Below are 23812 nucleotides of genomic sequence, written 5' to 3'. Positions count from 1 at the left end.
TGGACTCAAGCCATCCGCCCACCTCAGCCTCCCAAAGTGCCGGGATTACAGGTGTGAGCCACTGGGCTCGGCCACCTTTTGCATTTTTGATCACACACATGATTCAGGAGACTGAATCAGTAATAAAAAACCTCCCAACAAAGAAAAGCCCAGGATCATATTGATTCACTGGTGAATTCTACCAAAAATTTAACGAAGAATTAACACTAATCATTTTTTTTCTTTTTTTATTTTGATATGGAGTCTCACTCTGTCACCCAGGCTGGAGTGCAGTGGTGCGATCTCGGCTCACTGCAAGCTCTGCCTCCCAGGTTCACGCCATTCTCCCGCCTCAGCCTCCCGAGTAGCTGGGACTACAGGTGCCTGCCACCACGCCCAGCTAAATTTGTTTTTGTATTTTTACTAGAGATGGAGTTTCACCGTGTTAGCCAGGATGGTCTCGATCTCCTGACCTCATGATCCGCCCGCCTCGGCCTCCCAAAGTGCTGGGATTACAGGCGTGAGCCACCGCGCCTGACTATTAATTTAATTTTTAAATTAAATGCTATGAGCCGGGTGCAGCAGTCACGCCTGTAATCCCAGCACTTTGGGAGGCTAAAGCAGGCAAATCGCTTGAGCCCAGGAGTTCGAGACCAGCCTGGGCAACTTGGCAGCGAAACCACATCTCTACAATAAAATACAAAAATTAGCTGGGCATGGTGGTGCATCTGTAGTCCCAGCTACTCTGAAGGCTTAGGTGGGAGGATCACTTGAGACCAGAAGGCAGAGGTTGCAGTGAGTCATGATCATGCCACTGCACTCCAGCCTGGGTGACAGAGTAATACCGTCTCAAACAAACAACAAAAAAAATTAAATACTACGAAAAGCACCTTTGGGCATTTAATTGGCTTCATAAACTGGATTTTCCTATGCTTGGTTGCCAAAAATCAAATTACTCAATCAACAGTATGTCCAGCTGCACACAGTGGCTCACACCTGTAATCCCAGCACTTTGGGAGGCCGAGGCGGGTGGATCACTTGAGGCCAGGAGTTTGAGACCAGCCTGGCCAACATGGTGAAACCCCATCTCTACTAAAAATACAAAAAAAAAAAAAAATTAGCTGGGCGTGGTGGCACATGCCTATAATCCCAGCATTTTGGGAGGCCAAGGCGGATGGATCACTTGAGGCCAGGAGTCCAGCATGGCCAACATGGTGAAATCCCATCTCTACTAAAAATACAAAAAAAAAAAAAAATTAGGCGGGTGTGGTGGCATGCGCTTGTAATCCCAGCTACTCAGGAGGCTCAGGCACGAAAATTGCTTGAACCCAGGAGGCAGAGGCTGCAGTGAGCCAAGATTGCGCCACTGCACTCCAGCCTTGACAATAGAGCAAGGCTCTGTCTCAAAAAAAAAAAAAAAAAAAAAAAGAATATAATAGTATGTCCAATTTTATAGCTCTTGGTACATCTGCTTAATCATTTCCAAAGGGTTGTGTCAGTTTATGATGTCAGCAGCATTACTATGATTAAATATTTAAAATTTGCTAATAGGTAAATGATTTTTAAATTAGCATTCCTTTTTATTACTTATTAAGACGTATATTTTCCAATGTTGGCGTCATTCTTTTGCTGATCCCCTCCACACCCCCCGCTTTTTTAAACAAAAAATAGAGATGAGGTCTTGCTATGTTGCCCAGGCTGGTCTCAAACTCGTTAAGTTCCAGCATTCCTCCCGCCTCAACCTCCCAAAGTGCTAGGATTACAGGCGTGAGCCACCCCACCCCCTACCCACATTTTTAATGACTATGGCAAAATAATGTTTACCAGGTCGTTTTTTTTCTAACTGATAAAGAACTCTGAAAACAGCAGTGAGTAACACTCTGTCCTTGCTCTTCCCAGAGACAATGTATCTTATTTATCCTTCTAGAAAGTTAAGCGTAAGCACACATCAGAACAAGTACACACACCATTTTCTTTCTTTTTTTTTTTTTTACAAATAATATTATGCTATATGCATTGTTCTGCAGCTTGCATTTTTCACTTTATATTTCTTAGTAGTCTTTTCATTATCAGTACACATAGCTCTCACCACATTTTTGCAATGAACCCTAATTTATTCAAGTAGACCCTTAGGACATTTCAGCTATTTTCAAATTTGTGCTATTACAAACAGTGCTGCAATGAATGTTCTTGTACATATTTCTCTATGTACTGGTAATTAAATCATATATCCTTCTTCCACAAAAGTGAACAAAGACCAAAATACCCTGTAAATGTCTATATATGATTACATGAACATGGAGAAAAGTATGGAAGGCTAGCTACATAAATATTTAGCATGGGTTACAGGGAGAAAGGCCATGGGAGAAGGGGAAAAAAAAAGTCAAGAAAAAATAAGACTGAATTACAATTACTGAATTACATGTATGATATAATCACATTTACGCACTCATGTATATGGGAGTACAAGTATAAAGAAATTAAATGATTTTAAAAGAAAAGTCTCAGTAGTGGAACTGCTACTTCAAAGGACATAGGCATTTAAAATGTGATACTGCCAGACTGCCCTCCAAAAAGGTTGTACCAAATATATACTCCCACAAAGAATGTAGGAGATTTTCTGTTTTCCTATCAATTAGCAACACTGGGTATCATCAAACTTTTTGCAAATATATACAAAATGGTATCTCATTTTAAAATTTATCATTTCTTTACTTTTCCAAGCGGGAGAAAAAAAAATAAATGAATAAGATTTATCATTCCTTTAATGAGAAGTAATATAATTAAAATTTATCACTTATTTAATGAGAAGCAATATAATTAAAAGCTGATTTTTTTTTTTTTTTTTTTTGGAGAGAGGGTCTCGGCTTGCAGAGGCTGGAGTGCAGTGGCGCAATCTCAGCTCACTGCTGCCTCGACTTCCCGGGCTCAGGTGATTCTCCCACCTGAACCTCCCGAGTAGCTGGGACTACAGGTGCAGCCGCCGTGCCCAGCTAATTTTTTTATTTTTTGTAGAGGCGGAATTTCATCATCTTGCTCAGGCTGGTCTCAGGACTCAAGCGATCCGCCCACCTCTGCCTCCCAAAGTGTGCCCGGCCAAAGCTGAAAATTTTAATGTCTGAGGTCCATTTGTATTTTTTTTTTCCCCAGAGAGCTACCTTCTAATATTCTTTGTCAGGTTCCATTCGTTTGTTCACCTTTTTCTAAATTACTGATTTATAAAAAGCTTTTTGTTAAGGAAAATAGCCCTTTATATTTGTAACACAAATATTTTTCTAGTTTATTTACCATATTTATGTTTTGTTTGATATCAAACTTAGACCTTTCTACTCCAAAAACTATTGGAAACAAAATCCATCTATTGTTTTCTAACATTTTAATGGTTTCATTTTTTATTTTAAAATATTTGATCCATGTGTAATCTATTTTGGCATAAGCAATAAGGCAAAAACCCAAGTCTCATTTTTTTCCAAATGGTTAGCCAGTTATCCTCAAATGGTTTGTTGACTAATCCATATTTTTCCCCATTGATTTGAAATGCTGAAATGTCGTTTTTCTTGTTTAGTAAATTTTCTTATGTACTTAGGTCTATTTCCAGACTTTCTGTTGGTTTGTACCTTCCCCCATATCATACCCTTGCATGCATATCTGTGAGGGAGGAAAATAGGGTAGTGTTCCAGAAGAGAAAAAACTTAGAGACAGGCAGCTATCTTAAAAATAGCTCCTGATCACATCACTGCACTCCAACCTGGGCGACAGAGCAGACCCTGTCTCTCACACACACAAAAAAAATACCTCATGTTGGAAGTTCTCTGAACCTTTATTGGTTCAGGGTGCATCTCCATAAAAAAAAATTTTAAACAAAAACACCTTGTGTTATCATGGAGAAGAAAAATACTTGTGTACCTCTAGAGGCAGCACTATCGATACTGGCGTGGAACAACAGGTTTTAATTGCATCAGAATGAAGAACTTTCTAGAAACCACATATATTCAACGATGCACTGTTGCCTCAAATGTCGTCACTTCCTGGCCACTAACAGAGAAATTATATAGCGGATTCAAGAATTTCATAGGAGGCTGGACTCCTAGTTTGTAAAATCCTTCTTTACAATTCTCATTTTATAACAAACCAAGTTATACGCTCTACAGATACTAAAGGAAATAAACATACTTCTCGAGAAAGCTGTTTTGCCAATACGGTAACACTAAACTAAAAGAAAACAGAACTTTCTAAATCTCACCAATCCTGGTCCTCCTCCGGCTCTTGCAAGCGGGGCAGCTGTTTTTTGTACCCATCCATGTCTGTAGTGAAAGACAAAGATACACTTTCTTAAGAAAGCCAGAACTCGGCCGGGCGCAGTGGCTCACGCCTATAATCCCAGCACTTTGGGAGGCCGAGGCGGGCAGATCACAATGTCATGAGATCGAGACCATCCTGGCTAACACGGTGAAACCCTGTCTCTACTAAAAATACAAAAAATTAGCCAGGCGTGGTGGCGGGCGCCTGTAGTCCCAGCTACTCGAGAGGCTGAGGCAGGAAAATGGCGTGAACCCGGGAGGCAGAGCTTGCAGTGAGCCGAGATTGTGCCACTGCACTCCAGCCTGGGCGACAGAGCTAGATTCCATCTCAAAAAAAAAAAAAAAAAGAAAAAGAAAATAAAAGAAAAAGAAAAAAAAAAGAAAGCCAGAACTCAAAAGCAGAGACATCTCTACATTTACATTCTGCATTTATCTTTGGGTATCTTCCCCAACTTAAAGCCGAAACTTTGCTCTGCAAAATGAAAAGGATTTAAATTTGTTTTGTTGCAAACTTTTCCCACTCAGGCCTCTACCACCCCAATCTCTTCCTACCCTGCACCCGCCCCCACTTCCCACTCCCTCCACTCCCACCTCAACTTGCCAGTCTTCCACGTATCAGGGCTCGACCACCCCCACATCCCACTAGCCCTCCACCTCCCTACACCTTCAGTCCCCCTACTCCTGCCCCAAGGAAGTCTCCCACCTACCGGGTGTCAACCTCTCCCCCTTCCCCTACCTCCTTACTCCCCACTCTGTCAATCTTACCCAGAATAGGCTACCACCGCCCCCTCATCACCTTCTTCCTTCTGTCCAACCTCCACTGCCCCCTTACCCCCCGCCACTCTGGCTTCTCACTGGTCTTATATGAATCCGGCCACCCCCTCCCCACTTCCTATTCCTGCCTCCAGCCTCTAGCCAATCTTCGACCAAACAGGCCTTGACCCCTCCCCAACTCCTTCCTCCTATCAGGTCTGGACCCTACCCCCACCATTCTCACCTCAGTCTTCCACCAATCAGGCCTCAACCCCACCACCCTTCCCCCACACTCGCACCTCCAACCACCTCCAGCCACCTTCAACTGCTTCCAACCGGTTTTCCAAGCAGGCTTCCACTCCCCCACACTTCTATCCAACTTCTGCCCTACCCCACTCCTGTCTCCCACCACCACTCAGTCCTCAGCCAAAGAGACCTCGACCCCCCCCCACACACCCCTACCCACGACCACTAGCTCCCACCTCCCCCCAATGCTGCAACGGGCACCCCCACTTCTCCCCACAGCCACTGGCACCCCCACCTGCTCCTATGCCGCCACTGGTGCTGCCACTGGTGCCCCCACCTCCCCCAACGCTGCCATGGGCGGCCCCACTTCTCCCCATGCTGCCACTGGCACCCCCACCTGCTCCTACGCCACCACTGGCACCCCCACCTCCAATGCCACCACCGGCATCCCCACTTCTCCCCACGCCCACCAGCACCACCACGTGCTCCTAGGCCACTTCCACCACCACCAAGTGCTCCTACGCCGCCACCAGAACCCCCCACTTCCCCCAACGCCCCCATTGGCACCCCCACCTTCAATGCGGCCACCGGCGCCTCCACTTCTCCCCACAACCACCAGCGCTACTATGTGCTCCTATGCCACCAACGCCACCAAGTACTCCTAGGCCGCAACTGGCACCCCCACCTCCCCCAACTCTGCCACTGGCACCCCTACTTCTCCCCACCCGCCACTAGGGACACCACCTGTTCCCACACCACCACTGGGGCCCCCACCTCCCCCCAGTGCCGCAACCAGTGCCCTCACTTCTCCCCGCGCCGCCACCGGTGCCACGTATTCCTACATAGCCACTGGTGCCACCACACGCTCCTACGCCGCCACCAGCGCTCCCACTTCCCCCAAGGCCGCCAATGGTGCCCCTACTTCTCCCCACACCGTCACTGGTGCTACCACATGCTCCTACACCACCACCAGCACCCCCACTTCCCCCGACACCGCCACAGGCACCCCCACTTCCCCCAACGCCGCCACTGGTGCCCCTACTTCTCTCCACCCGCCACTGGCACCAACACCTCCTTCTGCGCCACCACCAGGCCCCCCACTATCAGCAATGACGCCACCAGTGCCCCTTCTCCCCACGCCGCCACTGGCACTACCACCTGCTCCTACGCCGCCACTGGCGCCCCCACCTCTCCCAATGCCGCCACTGGCGGCCCACTTCTCCCAACGCCACCACTGGCACCACCATATGGTCCTACACCACCACGGGCGCCCCCACCTCCCCCAATGCTACCACTAGGCGCCTCCACTTCTCCCCTCGCTGCCACTTCCTCTACTCCCACCTCAGGCCTACACGGGCAACCAGAGTCCAAGGTATACAGTGGTCCTGATTTTAATTAAGTCACTCAATTAGGATTAACCTCTGGACCACTTCAGCACCCATCTCAGTCCGACCAGCCGGTCACCTACCTGGTGTTGCAGCCTCTGGCGTGGCCGGCAGCAGCTCACCTCCAACTGCCCGTGGAGTGCGTGCAAAGATCCCGAGCAACTGCGATGAACAACGCCAAGCACAGGCCCCTTTATAGTGCCCGGACCTAGGGGGCGGTAGTAATTCACGTGTGCTCACCCGCGCTCCCCTGTACCCACCTATCACAGTGGTCACAAGGCAAATTTGAACTTCGCGCCTGTGAACTTAGCGCCTAGCTGTAACGCTTCCGGGATCAGGTCTGTCGCTTTCCACTCCCACGGATGTTGCTTATTTATCCCAAAAGCGCCATTTCAATACTAGAGCGTGGGCACCCGAGGCCAATTCTGCGATTAAAAGTCCCTAACAACTTTCTGATAAAGAGAAACCATGTGAAATCCTTCATAACAAACTTTTATCCTGCGAGAACTTGGATAAGCGAGCCTTGTTCCTTACTTGAATTGTCCAGACCTCTTAAGTCCGTTATTGCAACCACTGAGAAAGGGCGCGGGGGGAGGGGCGGGGGCACGGGAACTGGAGCGAAGAAGGCGCGGGAGCAGGGGCGTGGACGGGAACACCGAGGGGAGGGCGGGGCGCGGGGGGACGCGGGAGCGCAGGGGGGCGGGGGTTGCAGGGAAGGCCATCTAGACCCCTAGATAAGAGCAAGGCAGCAACTCAACAGCGCCTGGCAACGGCGAACTATGATGTTTACTTCCAGAACCCTCCAAACCCTGGAGATAAAAAAAGGTTACTTGAGGCTTTTTGGCACTCACTCCATACACACCAAGAAAAACAAACGGGGAAAACAGCACTTTCTAGATTGTGCCAGTTTCTCCAGCGAGCATCTATATATTTCGTAATGTATGCCTTTGGGTAACAGAACACACATAAAATGTCCCTGCGTTTGATACTATTTTGTGCTAAGCATTATTCCAAGTGTCTTATGACTTAATTCATGCAACACTTTAAAAAGTAGGCAACTGTTAGCACTCTCATTTTAGAGATCACACAGCTAGAAAGTGGCAGAGCTGGCCGGGCACAGTGGCTCACGCCTGTAACCCCAGCACTTTCGGAGGCTGAGGCGGGTGGATCACGAAGTCAGGAGCTTGAGACCAGCCTGGTCAACATGGTGAAACCCCGTCTCTACTAAAGATAAAAAAAAAAAAAAAATAGCCGGGTGTGGTGGCCCGCGCCTGTAATCCCAGCTACTCGGGAGGCTGAGGCAGGAGAATCGCTGGAACCTGGGAGGCGGAGGTTGCAGTGAGCCGAGATCGTGCCATTGCACTCCAGCATGGGGACAGGGCGAGACTCCATCTCAAAAAAAAAAAAGTGGCAGAGCTGAGATTCAAACTCCAACTCTAGTTCCAAAACCTGCTCTTAAGCACCAGATTGCCTACCTAAATACAGATACTTTCTCAGTTGATAAAAAAAATTGGATAAAGGGGGCTGATTACTCTCTCTCTCTACAATGAAGTTGCAAATTAACCTCTACAAGCCTCTTTATAAGAATGGGGATTACATAACTGTGCCTCAGAGGCTTGGGCAAAGAACCAGAATGTTAGCTATAATTGAGAGGCATATGCTTCAAGTAAAAGAATGGGATAGGTTTGGAATCAAATCTTAAAATGGGCAGTTCAGAAATTACACACATTTACTCAAGGTGTGCAAGCAACTCCTTTAGATTGAAGGCAGGAGGAGCTGAAGTAGACTGGAAATAATGTAGATTTTTCAACAGAAGCGAATGGGAGTAAAAACTTTTGAGTAGGCTTTCTTCCCATAATAATCTTTTAGGAAACAAACACCAATCCACATGAGGGCTTTAAGAAGTTGGGAATTAAATCATGCAAAATTTTACTGAAAAAAATCTTCCCTCTCATATCTGAGAAAACTGGCAAACAGCATTTGCCATGATATCAATTCATGATATCAATCATGAATTGATATCTTCCTCCCTGATGCTTGTGGCAGAGTTCGACCACTATACAGAGCAGGAAGGAAAATAATTTTGGCCCCAAGAGCCAAGAAAAGAATGGTCCACATGAAAACCGAGACTACAAGGGTAAATGAAAGCAGAGAGGTCACAAGCAAAAGAGGAGCAAGCATGAATGGGTGTGTTGGGGATCACAGGCTTTGTCTTTTTTTTTTTTTTTTTTTTGAGATGACATCTCACTCTGTTGTCCAGGCTGGAATGCAATGGCACGATCTCAGCTCACTGCAACCTCTGCCTCCTGGGTTCAAGCGATTCTCCTGTCTCAGCCTCGCATGTAGTTGGGATTACAAGCGTGTGCCACCACTCCCGGCTAGTTTTTTTGTATTTTTAGTAGAGACAGGGTGTCACCATGTTAGCCAGGCTGGTCTTGAACTCCTGACCTCAAGTAATCCACCTGCCTCCGCCTCCCAAAGTGCTGGGGTTACAGGCATGAGCCACCACACAAGGCCACTTTGCCTTCTTAATGGATCATAAACTAACCCCACCCTCTACCAGACCTGGCTGAGAAAACAATTCCTAATATCATAGCTACAGTAGGGAAATTTGGTCCTTTCATGCTGTTTGGAGGTGTTTAAATATAGGTTTCATCATTGGATGACCCTATTCTTCAGTCCAACACTCAATATAACAGGATACAAAATACATCAGCCATATTAAAGGGAAATCATTCATTTATTGTTTAAGGATCGCAAGACAACATCTTAATTTCTGTAGCACGATTTAAATGTTTTACTTCTTTGATAAAGCAGAGTACAATAGAAAAAAAAACAATTAGTTTCCAGTAATATCTATATCTCTAATCAGAATTACGTCTTCCAAGACATATTACCTGGAAATAAAAGCCTGTTACAATAAGCAAAGCTTCAACCAGAGCGGCTACTTTTCGTGCCAGGAAAAAGTTCATCCCTATAGGAGGAATGATGTGCTATGTAAAATGGCTGTAAGGTCACAGCCTTGAGGGCATTGGAAGTATATTATCCCATTCCACATTAAGTATTTCAGCGAATTTCAAACATCAGTTTATCTGCAACCATGCTGGCAACCTTTAACTGATATTTCAATCAACCAGTAAAAAATAAATTAAGAAATCCCTTCACGGATATTCCGTGATTTACACTGTTAAAAGGTACACTGTTCATTAACATGTAATTCTGGTTCAGAATTACCTTTGAGACTCCTTGCTCAAAATTTGGTTAACAGTAAGAATCTTCCAGAAATTCAAGTTCTTATTAATCAATAATTTGTCAGCTAGGATACATTCAGGCATCAGCTGCAACTACAGAATAGGTGCACAGCCTCTGCGCTTTGGAAAGACATAATCTAGAACACTACTAGCAGACAAAAAATTACCTGCAACTGGATAGCGTAAGTGCAGTATAGCGAGACAAAACATATATTCATATGTTGGCTTGTTTAAGCCTCAAACCCTCGACCCTTTGTTGAGATCCCATAATTTTATTCCTATGATTTTAATAACTCAAGTTCCAGGAGGACTATAAGTCTAATTTGTACTCCAAACCAAACAGCTGTGCAGTTCGCTACTACTGAGGCTGAATCTGTACAGACTTCAAGACCAAGTCCAGAAGACAGTTATTATCTAAAAAATAATTACTTGAATACATAGATGATCCTTCAGAGATTTTACCTATAACCTATTTCTTGATGAAGGTTATTTAATGCACTGGAGATAACTGTGACTTACTGATCAAATACTTGAATACTTATACTTACCTGGGATTTCATTTCTGCTGAAAGAAATAGGAAGAACAGGACTCACTTAAAAAAAAAAAAAAAAAAAACTTTAGAAAGGAAGGTAAAAATCTTACACACACTATCACTTTTGGAAGCAGCATAGAAGGGGCAGTCAAGGGTAAAACACTGGTGAAACAGGTCAAAATTAGGGGAAAAAAAAAAAAACTATATTATTATCAATGACAGTACCACAACTGTGCCCTTGATAATTAGTAATCACTCCTAAAAATCTTCATTTGGCACCAGATGGTGTGTTTAAGAGAAACACCCTAGGATGTTTTGAATCAGGCTTGATTTTGTTAGTTGAGTTACAGGAGAATTTTAAGGGTGGGGGTATGGGGGTCAGGGAAGAAAAGGAAATGGGAAATGGACCAGAAAAAATCTTGAGTCATCATCTAAATCAACAAAGCACTGACAGCTCCAAATATTAGGTCAGACACTAAAACGACTGATATAGGCTCAAGTGGTTTATAAAACCTATAAAAAGACTACACCAGCAAAGTCCCTGTCGATCTGTCAGAGTTCAGAAACTAAAACAGGGAGTAACATTTTAGCTAAAACCTTATCTCAAGAGAATCATATACACTTCACATGAATAAAAATACCTGAAACCAAACATTTTTAAAAGCTCCAGTACCCAAAATATAAAGAAAAAAGTTAATCCAGAAGACTGAATCAATCCATGGAATCACAAAGCGGCCGGACAATCTATATCTCCCATCCACACTAACCATCCCATGGAAGACCAAGGGAGATCAGACCTTCCAGACCTATGCACCATCTGGTCGCCGCAAAATTCTACGGAGATTCCTTGTGGAAATGCAGTTTCCCATCTTTTGTGTCTCTCCCTACCATGCAGGAAGCAAGTCTGGCTGTGCTATTCTATTACCATTATATATCACCCATCTGCAACAAGGTACTGTACAGACAAGTAAGAAGTATGTTATCTAGTTCCCTTTCCCCCAGAAGGTTGAGGCTCAGGTATACGGGTAATTCTCCTGTGCAGTCTTTATTTATGCTGACTCAGTGACTTCAACAGGCTTAATCATGTGGTCAGGTTTGTTGCCAGCTGCATAATGCTCCCACATCTGTAGATAGAGCCGCTCTAGTTCCATTGTGTATTGTTTGGTGTTGAACAGAGGGCTAGATATTCTTTGCTTCCAGACTTTGCCACGAACTTTCTTCAGGCTGGGTAATAAAAAACAAGAACCCAGTTTACAAATCAGAGCAGAAACTCAGAAACACACCCTATAAATACCTAGTCGCATTTGTGGCAAAAAATGCACGACCAAACTCTACGCTATCTCATTTCTTGATTGGCTTCGTGCTAAAAAGGGAAGGGTCACATCTTGCATAATGCTAACACTGAAATGAGCTCAACTCCATATACTCTGAAAAAACTTAGTTCTTTCCTAAACAAGTATATCCAAGGGATGCCACGCGTTCTCCATTTCATCTTGTTTCTACCTTTAAAATTACAAGAATTGACAACGGCACATGACTATTCCTATGTACTGTTGCTTACCTTTTCGGTAAGCAATTTAGCAATGTATGTATTAACCTTAAATGTTCATAACCCTCTGGCCTAACAGTAACACTTTTAAATCTATTAAAAAGAAATAATCAGATGCAAAAACATACAGGACCATGCAAAGATATTCATTGAAGCTTCATTTACAAAAGTTAAAGCATAAACATAAGATGAAGTATTCGATTTATGGTCATTTTGGTGAAACAGAAAACCACTCAAGGGGAAAAGAAATACAATAAGTCTACTCTCGTAATTTTCCACTTGTACCTGAACTGAGTTCAGATTTTTAAAAATTGCTAGTATCACCAAGAGTATGGTTCTGTTCAGAAAAATAAAAAAGAAGTAATTGATTCTTCAGGAAACACAGGGGAAAAGATTTCTACTTCCCTTTTGAATATATTATTTTTCATGAGATTATTCTTAGATGAAGGGATACTTTAGAACCAGAAGCCAGAACATTTCTGTGCATTTTTAAAAGCAATAATTTTTATTTATTTTCTTTTAATTTTTGAAATAGAGTCTCACTCTGTTGCCCAGGCTGGAGTGCAATGGAACGATGATGGCTCACTGCAGACTGAACCTCCTTAGCTCAAGCAATCCTCCTGCCCCAGCCTCCCGGGAAGCTGAGACTACAGGCATGCATCACCACACTCAGCTATTTTTGCATTTTTTGTAGAGATGGGGTCTCGCCATGTTGTCCAGACTGGTCTCGAACTCCTGGGCTCAAGCAATCCTCCTCCCTCAGCCTCTCAAAGCGCTGGGATTATAGGCATGCGCCACCACGCCCAACTTTGTTTTAATGTTTGTTGTGACAGAAGTAGTAAAATGGTTGTGCATATCTGTCGGTCTCAATACAACCATGTCCATATTAATGCTACCCTCCAAAGAGAAAGACCTGTGCGCTCTATTTTTTTAAAATTCTATGCCAATAGGAAAATAAACTGTAGTGCATACATACAGTGAAATACTACTCAGCAAAAGAAATAAACTTGATGAAAGAAGCCTTTAGAGTGCATAATGACATAGTTCCATTTGGATAAAATTCTAGAAAAGCAAAATTAATTTATGGAAGGGAAAAAAACCCTCCAGAACAGTGGTTGTCTCTGGGGGTTGGTGAAAAAGACTGACTGATAAGGAGCATGAAGAAACTCTCTGGAGTGATAATGTTTTTTGTCTTCATAGGAGTTTGGGTTACAAAGGTATTTCTCGGTTGGGCACTGTGGCTCATACCTGTAATCCCAGCACTTTGGGAGGCCGAGGCAGGTGGATCACAAGGTCAGAAGATCAAGACCATCCTGGCTAACACGGTGAAACCCCATCTCTACTAAAAATATGAAAAATTAGCCGGGTGTGGTGGTACGTGCCTGTAGTCCCAGCTACCCAAGAGGCTGAGGCAGGAGAATCACTTGAACCCAGGAGGCAGAGGTTGCAGTGAGCCAAGATTACACCACTGCACTCCAACTTGGGCGACAGAGCAAGACTGTTTCAAAACGAAAAAAAAAAGGGTTATTTCTCAAAACTCACTGAATATTTGTGTATTTCACTGTATATAACTTCCGCCTCAAAAGAAAAAAATGGCCAGGCGCAGTGGCTCATGCCTGTAATCCCAATACTTTGGGAGGCCAAGGCAGGCGGATCACTTGAGGTCAGGAGTTTGAGACCAGCCTGGGCAACCTGCCGAAACCCTGCCTCTACTAAAAATACAAAAATTAGCTAGGTGTGGTGGCTCACGCTTGTAATTCCAGCTACTCAGGAGTTTGAGGGGAAGATTGCTTGAGCCCGGGAGGCGGAAGTTGCAGTGAGCGGAGATCGTATCACTGTACTCCAGCCTGGGCAACAGAGGGAGACCCTACCTCAAAAAAATACATGTGTACTGAACTCCAGTTAATGACAGCCAATCTTAAGTATTTAAGGAGAAGTGTACTGATGTCTGCAATTTATTTCAAAATGTGTCCAATAAGATGGATTGGCAGATGAATAAAGGGAATAAATGGATGAATAGATATGTAATAAAGCAAGAATAGTAAAATGCTAATGGTAGATTCTAAGCAGTAGGTATAGATGTGTTTATTATAAAATTAAAAATTTTGAGAACAAAAATGTTGAGGAAAAGCATTGTATGAACCAAACTAAGTACCAAAGAGTCTAATAAAAATTTTAAAATGCACCACAGGCTGGGTGCAGTGTCTCACGCACCTGTAATCCCGCCACTTTGGGAGGCCGAGGTGAGTGGACTGCTTGGGCCCAGGAGTTACCAGCCTGGGCAATATTGGTGAGACCCTATCTCCACAAAATATTAAATTAAAAAAAAAAAAAAGCCAGGCATGGTGGCATGTGCCTATAGTCCCAGCTACTGGAAGGCTAAGGTGGGAAGATCAGTCGATCCCAGGAGGCAGAGGTTGCAGTGAGCCGTGATCATGCCACTGCACTCCAGCCTGAGTAACAGAGCGAGACCCTGTCTGAAAATAAAACGCACTGCATTTTTTACTATAGTTATCTCTGGGCTAATGGACATGAATCTTTTTTTTTTTTTTTAATGCCTGGGCTCAAATTTCTCACTTTTCTTAGACGTATGTGATGTTCTATGGAGGAAATTCTGAAAATAATAAGTAGCTAACATCTGCTGAATGTTTACCAGATACCAACAACTATTCTAAGTACTTTACATGGAATGCCTTTTTAAATCCTCACATCATCTCTGCAAAGTAGGTACTAGCATTATGCTCCATTTTGCAGAAGAAGAAACCAAGGCACAACACAGAGATTTACTTGCCCAAAGTCTCAAAACTCATAAGTAGGAGAGCTTGGGTTCACTCAGGTAGTCTGACTCAAAAAGTATGTTTCTTTAATTATTATGTAATATGCTACTTCTCAGAAAAACACAAAGAAAAAACATCACCCATTATACCGAAAGAAAAACCTCATTTAAGAAATACCCGTCGGGCACGGTGGCTTATGCCTGTAATCCCAGCACTTTGGGAGGCCGAGGTGGGTGGATCACGAGGTCAGGAGTTCGAGACCAGCCTGGCCAACATAGTGAAATCCAGCCTCTACTAAAAATACAAAAATTAGCTGGATGTGGTGGTGGATGCCTGTAATCCCAGCTACTCAGGAGGCTGAGGCAGGAGAATCGCTTGAACCCGGGAGGCAGAGGTTGCAGAGAGCCGAGATCGTGCCATTGCACTCCAGCCCAGGCAACAGTGCGAGATTCTGTCTCAAAAAAAAAAAAAAAAAAACCACTGGGCGCACTGGCTCACGCCTGTAATCCCAACCTTTGGGAGGCCTAGGTGGGTGGATCACGAGGTCAGGAATTCGAGACCCACCTGACCAACATAGTGAAACCCCACCTCTGCTAAAAATACAAAAAATTAGCTGGGTGTGGTGGCAGGTGCCTGTAATCCCAGCTACTCAGGAGACTGAGGCAGGAGAATCGCTTGAACCCGGGAGGCAGAGGTTGTAGTGAGCCGAGATCGTGCCATTGCACTTCAGCCCGGGCAACAGTGCGAGGCTGTCTCAAAAAAAAAAAAAAAAAAAAAAAAAAACGCCAGGCACAGTGGCTCACTCCTGTAATCGCAGCACTTTGGGAGGCCAGGGTGGGTGGATCACGAGGTCAGGAGTTCAAGACCAGCCTGGCCAACATGGTGAAACCCCGTCTCTACTAAAAATACAAAAATTAGCTGGGCGTGGTGGCGTGCACCTGTAGTCCCAGCTACTCGGGAGGCTGAGGCAGGAGAATTGCTTGAACCCGGGAGGTGGAGGTTGCAGTGAGCCGAGATCGCGCCACTGCACTCCAGCCTGGGCGACAGAGCGAGACTCCGTCCAGAAAAAAAAAGGAAAAGAAAAAAATATCCAGCCTGGGCAACATATTGAAACTTAATCTCTACAAAAAAATTTAAAAATTAGCCAGGCATGGGGCATGGTGGCATGTACCTATAGTCCTATGGTCCCTGCTACTCAGGTGGCTGAGGTGGGAGGATCGCCTGAGCCCAGGACGTGGAGGCTGCAGTGAGCCAAGATCACCCCACTGCATTCCAACCTAGGCAACAGAGTAAAATCCTATCTCAAAAAAAATAAAAGAATGAAAGAAATACTAGTTTATTGTATGGATAAATCCTCCTCATCTAAGCATCACCCCTCTAATTCCTACTCATTTTCAGGCATTTAAGTTATGCTTTTTTTATTTCTTACACTGACTGTAGTGAAGAAGTGACAGTATTAGGGTCAAAGATCTAACTTTTTCTTTTGAGACAGAGTCTCGCTCTGTTGCCCAGGCTGGAGTGCAGTGGTGTGATCTCAGCTCACTGCAAGCTCCATCTCCTGGGCTCATGCCATTCTCCTGCCTCAGCCTCCCAAGTAGCTGGGACTACAGACGCCCGCCACCATGCCTGGCTAATTTTTTGTATTTTTAGTAGAGACGGGGTTTCACCGTGTTAGCTAGGATGGTCTCCATCTCCTGACCTCGTGATCCGCCCGCCTCGCCCTCCCAAAGTGCTGGGATTACAGGCGTGAGCCACCGCACCTGGCCCAAAGATCTAACTTTTAAGGCTCTAAAAAACTCTGAGGAAGGGCTGTACCAATTTATTCACCAATGCATGAAAAGGCTAGTCCTCAATGCTACCTCACTGATACAAAAAATCTTTTTATTGTATAGGCAAATAATGGATATACCTCAGGTTCTTTTTTTGTTTTTTTTTTTTTTTTGAGATAGAGTCTCACTATGTCGCCCAGGCTGGAGTGCAATGGTGCGATCTCGGCTCACTGCAACCTCTGCCTCCCGGGTTCAAGCAATTCTCCTGCCTCAGCCTCCTGAGTAGCTGGGACTACAGGCACATGCCACCACACCCAACTAATTTTTGTATTTTTAGTAGAGACAGGGTTTCACCATGTTGGCCAGGCTGGTCTCGAACTCCTGATCTCAAGTGATCCGCCCGCCTAAGCCTCCCAAAGTGCTGGGATTACAGGCATAAGCCACCACACCCAGCCTCAGTTCCATTTTAATTGGCATTTCTACTACAGAGCCTGAAACACTTTCTTGTTAACCTTTTGTATTTCCACTTCAGTGAGGTGTCTGGTCATTTCCATTTTTACTTTCCTATTAGGGGATTATAAAATTTAAATGTTCTGCAGTCTTTACATTGCCAGGTAATTAATACTTTGTTATCTGAGACAAAAGATTTTTTCCCCTCATTTGCTTTTTAGTTTTCTTGAATATTTTTTATTCAGCCATTTACTTTTTACATAGTAAAACCTATTGATCACTTCATTTCTAAGAGTTTAGAAGTACTTCTGCCATCCAGAGGGCATACAACTAGTTCACCTATTTTATATTACACTTATTTTATGGTTTCATTTTATAACAGCTATATTCTCTCTACTTTACCAAATAATTTGTTCAAGGAAAAGTTTACTTACTATTCTAGATCAGTTCCCAGCTTCACAGCTATGTCTTCATATTCTTGTCTGTTTTTAGCAATAAGCTCAAGACAACCTAAGCAAGTGAGCTGGGATGCTGCAACTCGAGAAGCAAGAGTCTCTCCTGTAATACAAAAGATAACAACTGCACATCTGAGAACGTAAAACAGCAGAGTTAATGTTATTTATGTTAAGCCTCCACACAACGCAGATGAAGAGAATGAAGTGAGAACAAGTCTCACTTTCTATCACCTTTCCTTTAATGTTGCTCCTAGTACATATAATTTCACCTGGAAGTTTCTCCCCCAAACGGAGATTTTCAAAAGAACAAGGAAGATTCCAGTGATTTATCAGCAACTTACCCGGCATAGTCACCATGGGGGTCCCTGCCCAGAGGACATCCATCCCTGTGGTGTGCCCATTACAGAGTGGAGTGTCCAAGCAGACATCAGCCAGCTGGCCTCTCCTGACGTGTTCCTCTTTAGGAGCAACAGGTGAAAAAATGATACGGTTCTGGGGCAGGCCCATGTTTTGTGCATACTGTTGAATATTAGGTTCTCCTACTGCTGGAAAACGCAACAGCCAGAGTACACTATTGGGAACACGCTTCAGAATCTAAAATAGGGAAAATAAGAATAATTATTAATAGCAGATCTGCCTTTTTCAACAAAGACTCCCAGAGGTCTCTAATAATTCTACCACACTCTATTCTTTCCATCCAGATAGAAGCCTGCTGTGAACTTAAGTCTTTCCTTCACAGAGATGAATGAGATCAATTGAATTATCCCTCTTCTGCTTAGCTATCCTCAAAGTGCGTTCAAAGAAACACAGGCAAAATCTGAGGCAGCTACCTCCTGCGGGAATTGACACAGGCAGTGGGTTTTGTTGAGAGAGGAATTTTGCATTCCAAATTTCAAATCCCCCACTATGATACAACCAAGAAAGTTACCTCACACTTGCCTAACTTTATTTGCCTAATATAAATCGGTCTTTTCTGTAAAGGGCCAGATAGCAAATATTTTTGGCTCTGTGGCCACACGGACTGTCATAGCTGCTCAGTTCTTCTGTTGTAGCTTGAAAGCAGCCACAGACAATGTGTAAACAAGTAGGCATGGCTATGTGTCCATTAAGTTTTACTTACAAAAACAAGCAGTGGGCTGGATTTGACCCACAGGTCATAGTTTGCCAACTCCTGATTTAGATTTACATCTACTCTATGTACCATGTAAGTTCAAAATCCCTTTCTCTGAAAGCTATGAGAACAGATGAATTTCCAAATTCAGAATATTTCAGATTTTAAAAAAGTAGTACTGTGTGTGTATGTATCACATAACACCCTCAGCAGCAACTTCCTATAAACATATTAGTACCTCTGCACTGAGATGCAGGAACAGTCATACTAAATGAAATAAATAAAAGACTACAAATACCCTGACATAGTTTGACTGTGTCCCCATCCAAATCTCTCTTCTTGAACTGTAGTTCCCATAAGCCCCATGTGTCATGGGAGGGACCCAGTAGTAGGTAATTGAATCATGGGGGCAGTTATTTCCAATGCTGCTGTTCTTGTGATAGAGAGTGAGTTCTCACAAGATCGGATAGTTTTATAAGGGGCTTTCCCCGCTTTGGCTCAGCACTTCTTCCTGCCATCAAGCGAAGAAGGACATGTTTGCTCCCTTTTCCGCCAGAACTGTAAGTTTCCTGAGGCCTCCATAGCCACGCGGAACTGTGAGTCAATTAAACCTCTTTCCTTTATAAATTACCCAGTCTCGGGCAGTCCTTTATAGCAGCATGAGAACGGACTAATATATACCCTAATGTTAGTTCAGGTAGTTTTGCTGCCAAACAAATTTGCCACACACTTATGAAAAAGCTTTTGATTTTCAGAGTTTTTGTGAACATCAGGAAGTAAGGATTAAGGACAGTAGACCTGTACTCATCTGCTTCCTCTTCTCTTCTATCCTCCCCTCTCCTCTAAACATAAAACAAAACAGATATCGGGGAAAAAATTAACCAAGGAATTATCTCCAGATTACCTAAAGGTAAAACATGCCATTTTATTTTAGTTATATGGATTAAGAGCCAGTTACAGCTATCCAATATCCCACTTATGCAAACTTGTCTGATGAACTGAGAGATAATCATATGTACAGATCGACTCCTTCTTGGTTATAACTCTACAATACTACAAGAATGTTAAAAATGGGTGGATGTACATGACAGCATATGCTATCAGTTTAGACCAGGAGTTGGCGAACTACACAGCCTGTGAGCCAAATCTGGCATACTGCCAGTTCGTATAAATAAAATTTCATTGGAACACAGCCACACTCATCATTTACAAAATGCCTATGGTTATTTTCGTGCTACAACGGCAAAGCTGAGTAGATGTGAAACAGCATGGACTACAAAACTGAAAATATTTACCATCTGGCCCTTTAAGAAAAAGTTTGCTGACCCTTTAGACAGAAGAATGCTTTGAATATGTAAATTTAAAAGGTTCACAATGTCATATTTAGACACTGGAAGGAGAAACCAAAAATGCCTGAAAAATCTACATCTCTTGAAGATTATAAATGAGCACAAGGCCAGGTGCGGTGGCTCACACATGTAATCCTAGCACTTTGGGAGGCCAAGGCGGGCAGATCTCTTGAGGCCAGGAGTTGGAGGCCAGCCTAGCCAACATGGTGAAACCCCGTCTACTAAAAATACAAAAAAAAATTACCCAGACATGGTGGCACATGCCTGTAATCCCAGCTACTTGGAAGGCTGAGGCACAAGAATAACTCGAACCTGGGATGCAAAGGTTGCCATGAGCCAAGATCACACCACTGCACTGCAGCCCGAACAACAGTGAGATTCTGTTTTTTAAAAAAAGGGCATAACCCAGTTGAGTCACATGTAAATAAATAAAATAAATTTTTTAAAAAGTATTTTTAAAAAAAATTTTTTTGAGACGGAGGTTTGCTCTTGTTGCCCAGTCTGGAGTGCAATGGCACGATCTCGGCTCACTGCAACCTCCACCTCCCGGGTTCAAGTGATTCTCCTATCTCAGCCTCCCGAGTAGCTGGGATTGCAGGCGCCTACCACCATGTCCGGCTAATTTTTTGGTATTTTTAATAGAGACGGGGTTTCACAATGTTGGTCAGGCTGTTCTCAAGCTCCTGACCTCAGGTGATCCACCCGCATCAGCCTCCCAAAGTGCTGGGATTACAGGCGTGAGCCACTGCACCCAGCCAAAAAAAAATTTTAAAAAGAAATGAGCAGAACAGCTCCTAAATGGGAGTGGAAGGACCATCTTCAGCAAGAAGCTCTAGATACAAAATCTTTATTAGTCTCTAACACGGTAACAATGAGTCTATGCATACTCACGTTTGCCCACATCTGCAAAGTAGAAGGGTCAATTTTATACAACTGATTAAAGTTACAGTATACGATGGCATCTTCTGGTAACCCGTACTGAGAACGGGTGGTTACAATAATGGTACGGGGAACCTCCTCTCCAGTTGCAGCCTTATTGTTGATCTAGAACAAGAAAAAAATGATGGTTATATTTAAAGGCAAAAGGAGTCCAATATTTCAATCCATAAGATCCAAAATGGTATAACCATTAAAAGTCACTGAACCATGAGAAAATATTCATGATATATGAAGTTTTAAGAAAAGGCAAACCGTTGCAGCATTATCTTAATTTGCGGGAGACTGCACTATGAAACTTCTTGCTCTAACCAAAAAAGGTCTCAAAATCCTATTAACATTCCAACAGCTTTTCATCACTCTTTTCTTCATGAATGAAATGTCCTTTTCTAAATCACATCTACTCTTTAAGGCTAAATTACTCCTCCAAATGGTCTCTTCTCCCAAGAGTGTCTCTCTTCACATTGATCCTCACCGTTTCTGAGCTTCTACATACATAATTAGTTTCATCTTGTAATTCTCACACATTTGAGTACTGCCTTACATTGTTATATAACTATTCCAGGTGTGCAAGGACATCTATGACCTCTAGAGGTCAGAGATCTTTGCCTTACACTCTCTTGATAGAGCTACTTATTTAAGCATGCAATATATTATTTATTGAGTACATACTACATTACTGTGATTAAGACATGGGCTCAGTAATTCAATTCAGTAGAGGATACAAACACAGGGAATTATCATCTGTTGTGCTGTATGTAATGATATATTCCAAACATTACAGAGGTATAAAAGACAGGTACCAATGAAGTAGGGATGGAGACATTAGCGGTAAGTACGGAAATGGATTCCGGGAAGAGCTGTCTGAACTGAACGTTTGAGTAGGATTTAGCTAGGGAAAGGATGGGTTTACAGAAGCAAGAAACTGTATGGAATCTACACATAGTTCATCATATAAGAGAGTAAAGCCACAGGCAAGGAATAACAAGATATTAACACAGCAGTTTCTCAGTAAGTAATAATCTGCTGGCTGAATCCAGGAGACTTTTAAAGTCAGACACACCTATATAAGATGCACGTTTCCACTAAACTCATTTCCTCATCCATAAAAATGGTGATAATGATACTTGCCTCCTAGAGTTATCATGAGGTTAAGGGAAATAAATGCATACTTGGCGGGACATATAATGGTGTATTATTATTTTCTCACCTGAGTAGTTGCCAGTCCATTGCTAATACTGAATCCATTAATTGTTATTTGAATCTGTCCTCTGTTAATCATTTCAATAACTGCTTCTGCAATAGTATTCATAGGAATAACAGGCATATTAAGAGCCGTGTTACTGCTATCTGCATTGTCTCCTCCATCAGGACACTTCATCTGAAAAAAAAAAAAATGCATCATTAGGGAAAAGATCGTGAATGCAGCTAACTTTATTTCAATGACAATACTGACTAGGTTCTGACCTTGACAATTTTCACATCTGGTAGACTATCAAGAAATGCTTTGAGGTCGATGCCATTCAGAACTATCCGATTGTCATAAATGTGCCCATTGGACTTAAAATCGATGACTGCTTTTTTCTAATGGAAAAAATAGTTTCAGACATGTCTTTTAGGATTTACATAGACAATAGCAAGGAAATAAAAAGCTACAGTTCTTTGAAATTCGTCTATAGCACTGGTTCATACCTACCTTCAGGTGAGGGAACATATTAGCATGATCACCAATAAAAAAAGTGTGGGGCATATAAGCCAATTTCTCAGAATACTGCTCAGCAACTTCAGCTGGCGAAGTTTCCTGATCAGTGATAATATAATCCATGAAAAGCGCACCACTCGTCCCAGGGTATCCCAGCCACATTGCCTTAAAAAAACCAGATCAAAAACTGATTAAGAACTTTTATCAGTACACTTATCTCTAAATTCATCAAGTCACATACATTAAATATGTACAACTTTTTGTATGTCAACTGTACCTCAATAAAGTGGTTTTTAAAAAAAGAACCTAAAGGTGCCAAAATTAAATAAGTAAATAAACAAGGAGGTCTAACTCTTTTTTAGAGACAGGATCTCACTCTGTTCCCTAGGCTGGAATACAGTGGTGCAATCGTAGATCACTACAGCCTCAAACTCCTGGGCTCAAGCAATTCTTCTGCCTCAGCCTCCAGAGTAGCCAGGATTGCAGGCACTTGCCACACGCACAGCAAGGCTGACTTCTTTAGCTGAAAGCAATGAAGCAGTTCTATAAGAGAGACTCTCACTCTGTCACCTGGGCTGGAGTGCAGTGGCACAGTGATAGTTCACTGCAGCCTCAAACTCCTAAGCTTAAGCAATCCTTCCACCTTAGCCTCCCGAATAGCTGGGATCACAGAGGCACACCACCACTCCGGCTAATTTTTTAATTTTTTGTAGAGATAGGGTGTTTTGCTTTGTTGCCCAGGCAGGTCTCAAACTCCTGGTTTCAAGAGATCCTCCTGCCTAAGCATCCCAAAGTGCTGGGATTACAGGCGTGAGCCACCATACCCGGCCTATATTTCAGACTAAACTTTCAAAATGCTAAAATGTTCTTCAAATTTGCAAGACAGAGTAACTGTTCATAGCCAACCATGAATTGCATGTCTCTATATACATGTACCTATAAGCACTGTGCTCTACACTCTTTTTGTCCTGTGCATTTCAACAACTTAAAAAAATTAAAAGTATGTCTGCCCTATAGTTTCAAATATCAGTTAACCAGAGGGAGGAAAAGCAGCACATCACTGTCTTCTTAGCCAAATACATGTTATAAGTGATGACTGTTAATTTGTTTACCTGAATAGGAGCTGGCCTGAGAGCAAAAAGCTCATTTCGAGCACCCTTAGTATAGCCATTCATATTTACAAGGATATGAATTCCATCCTGATGGATGCGATCAGCTGCTTTTCCATTGCATGGAATCTACAGAATACAAAGTAAGAACTCACTA

At 43.2% G+C, this 23812-nt stretch overlaps 2 protein-coding genes across 4 annotated transcripts in view; both read right to left on the bottom strand.

Annotated features, from left to right (window-relative positions):
* The window catches only part of GCNA (germ cell nuclear acidic peptidase), a 36203-nt gene extending 28329 nt beyond the window's left edge, over nucleotides 1–7874 (bottom strand). The window contains exons 1-2 of one of the 2 annotated variants that reach the window (XM_063702901.1): nucleotides 6748–7874; nucleotides 4223–4283 (exon numbers count right to left, since the gene is read on the bottom strand). In XM_063702901.1, coding sequence (XP_063558971.1) covers nucleotides 4223–4281 — 59 coding nt within the window. In that variant the 5' untranslated portion in view covers nucleotides 4282–4283; nucleotides 6748–7874. Of the gene's footprint in view, nucleotides 1–4222; nucleotides 4284–5045; nucleotides 5313–6747 lie in introns of those variants that run through there. The other variant, XM_063702900.1, reaches the window with a different exon arrangement.
* A 1511-nt stretch (nucleotides 7875–9385) lies between these two features.
* The window catches only part of OGT (O-linked N-acetylglucosamine (GlcNAc) transferase), a 43568-nt gene continuing 29141 nt past the window's right edge, over nucleotides 9386–23812 (bottom strand). For both annotated transcript variants that reach the window (XM_004064365.3, XM_004064366.5), the window contains exons 15-22: nucleotides 23659–23784; nucleotides 22541–22711; nucleotides 22312–22428; nucleotides 22055–22225; nucleotides 20800–20952; nucleotides 17790–18042; nucleotides 17428–17551; nucleotides 9386–11672 (exon numbers count right to left, since the gene is read on the bottom strand). In XM_004064365.3, coding sequence (XP_004064413.1) covers nucleotides 11498–11672; nucleotides 17428–17551; nucleotides 17790–18042; nucleotides 20800–20952; nucleotides 22055–22225; nucleotides 22312–22428; nucleotides 22541–22711; nucleotides 23659–23784 — 1290 coding nt within the window. In that variant the 3' untranslated portion in view covers nucleotides 9386–11497. The remainder of the gene's footprint in view (nucleotides 11673–17427; nucleotides 17552–17789; nucleotides 18043–20799; nucleotides 20953–22054; nucleotides 22226–22311; nucleotides 22429–22540; nucleotides 22712–23658; nucleotides 23785–23812) is intronic.

This window comes from Gorilla gorilla, chromosome X (assembly GCF_029281585.2).
Source record: "Gorilla gorilla gorilla isolate KB3781 chromosome X, NHGRI_mGorGor1-v2.1_pri, whole genome shotgun sequence".
Lineage (NCBI taxonomy): Eukaryota > Metazoa > Chordata > Mammalia > Primates > Hominidae > Gorilla > Gorilla gorilla.
Note: the sequence above shows the minus strand (reverse complement) of the source record. Positions and strands in the feature narration are given on the sequence as shown.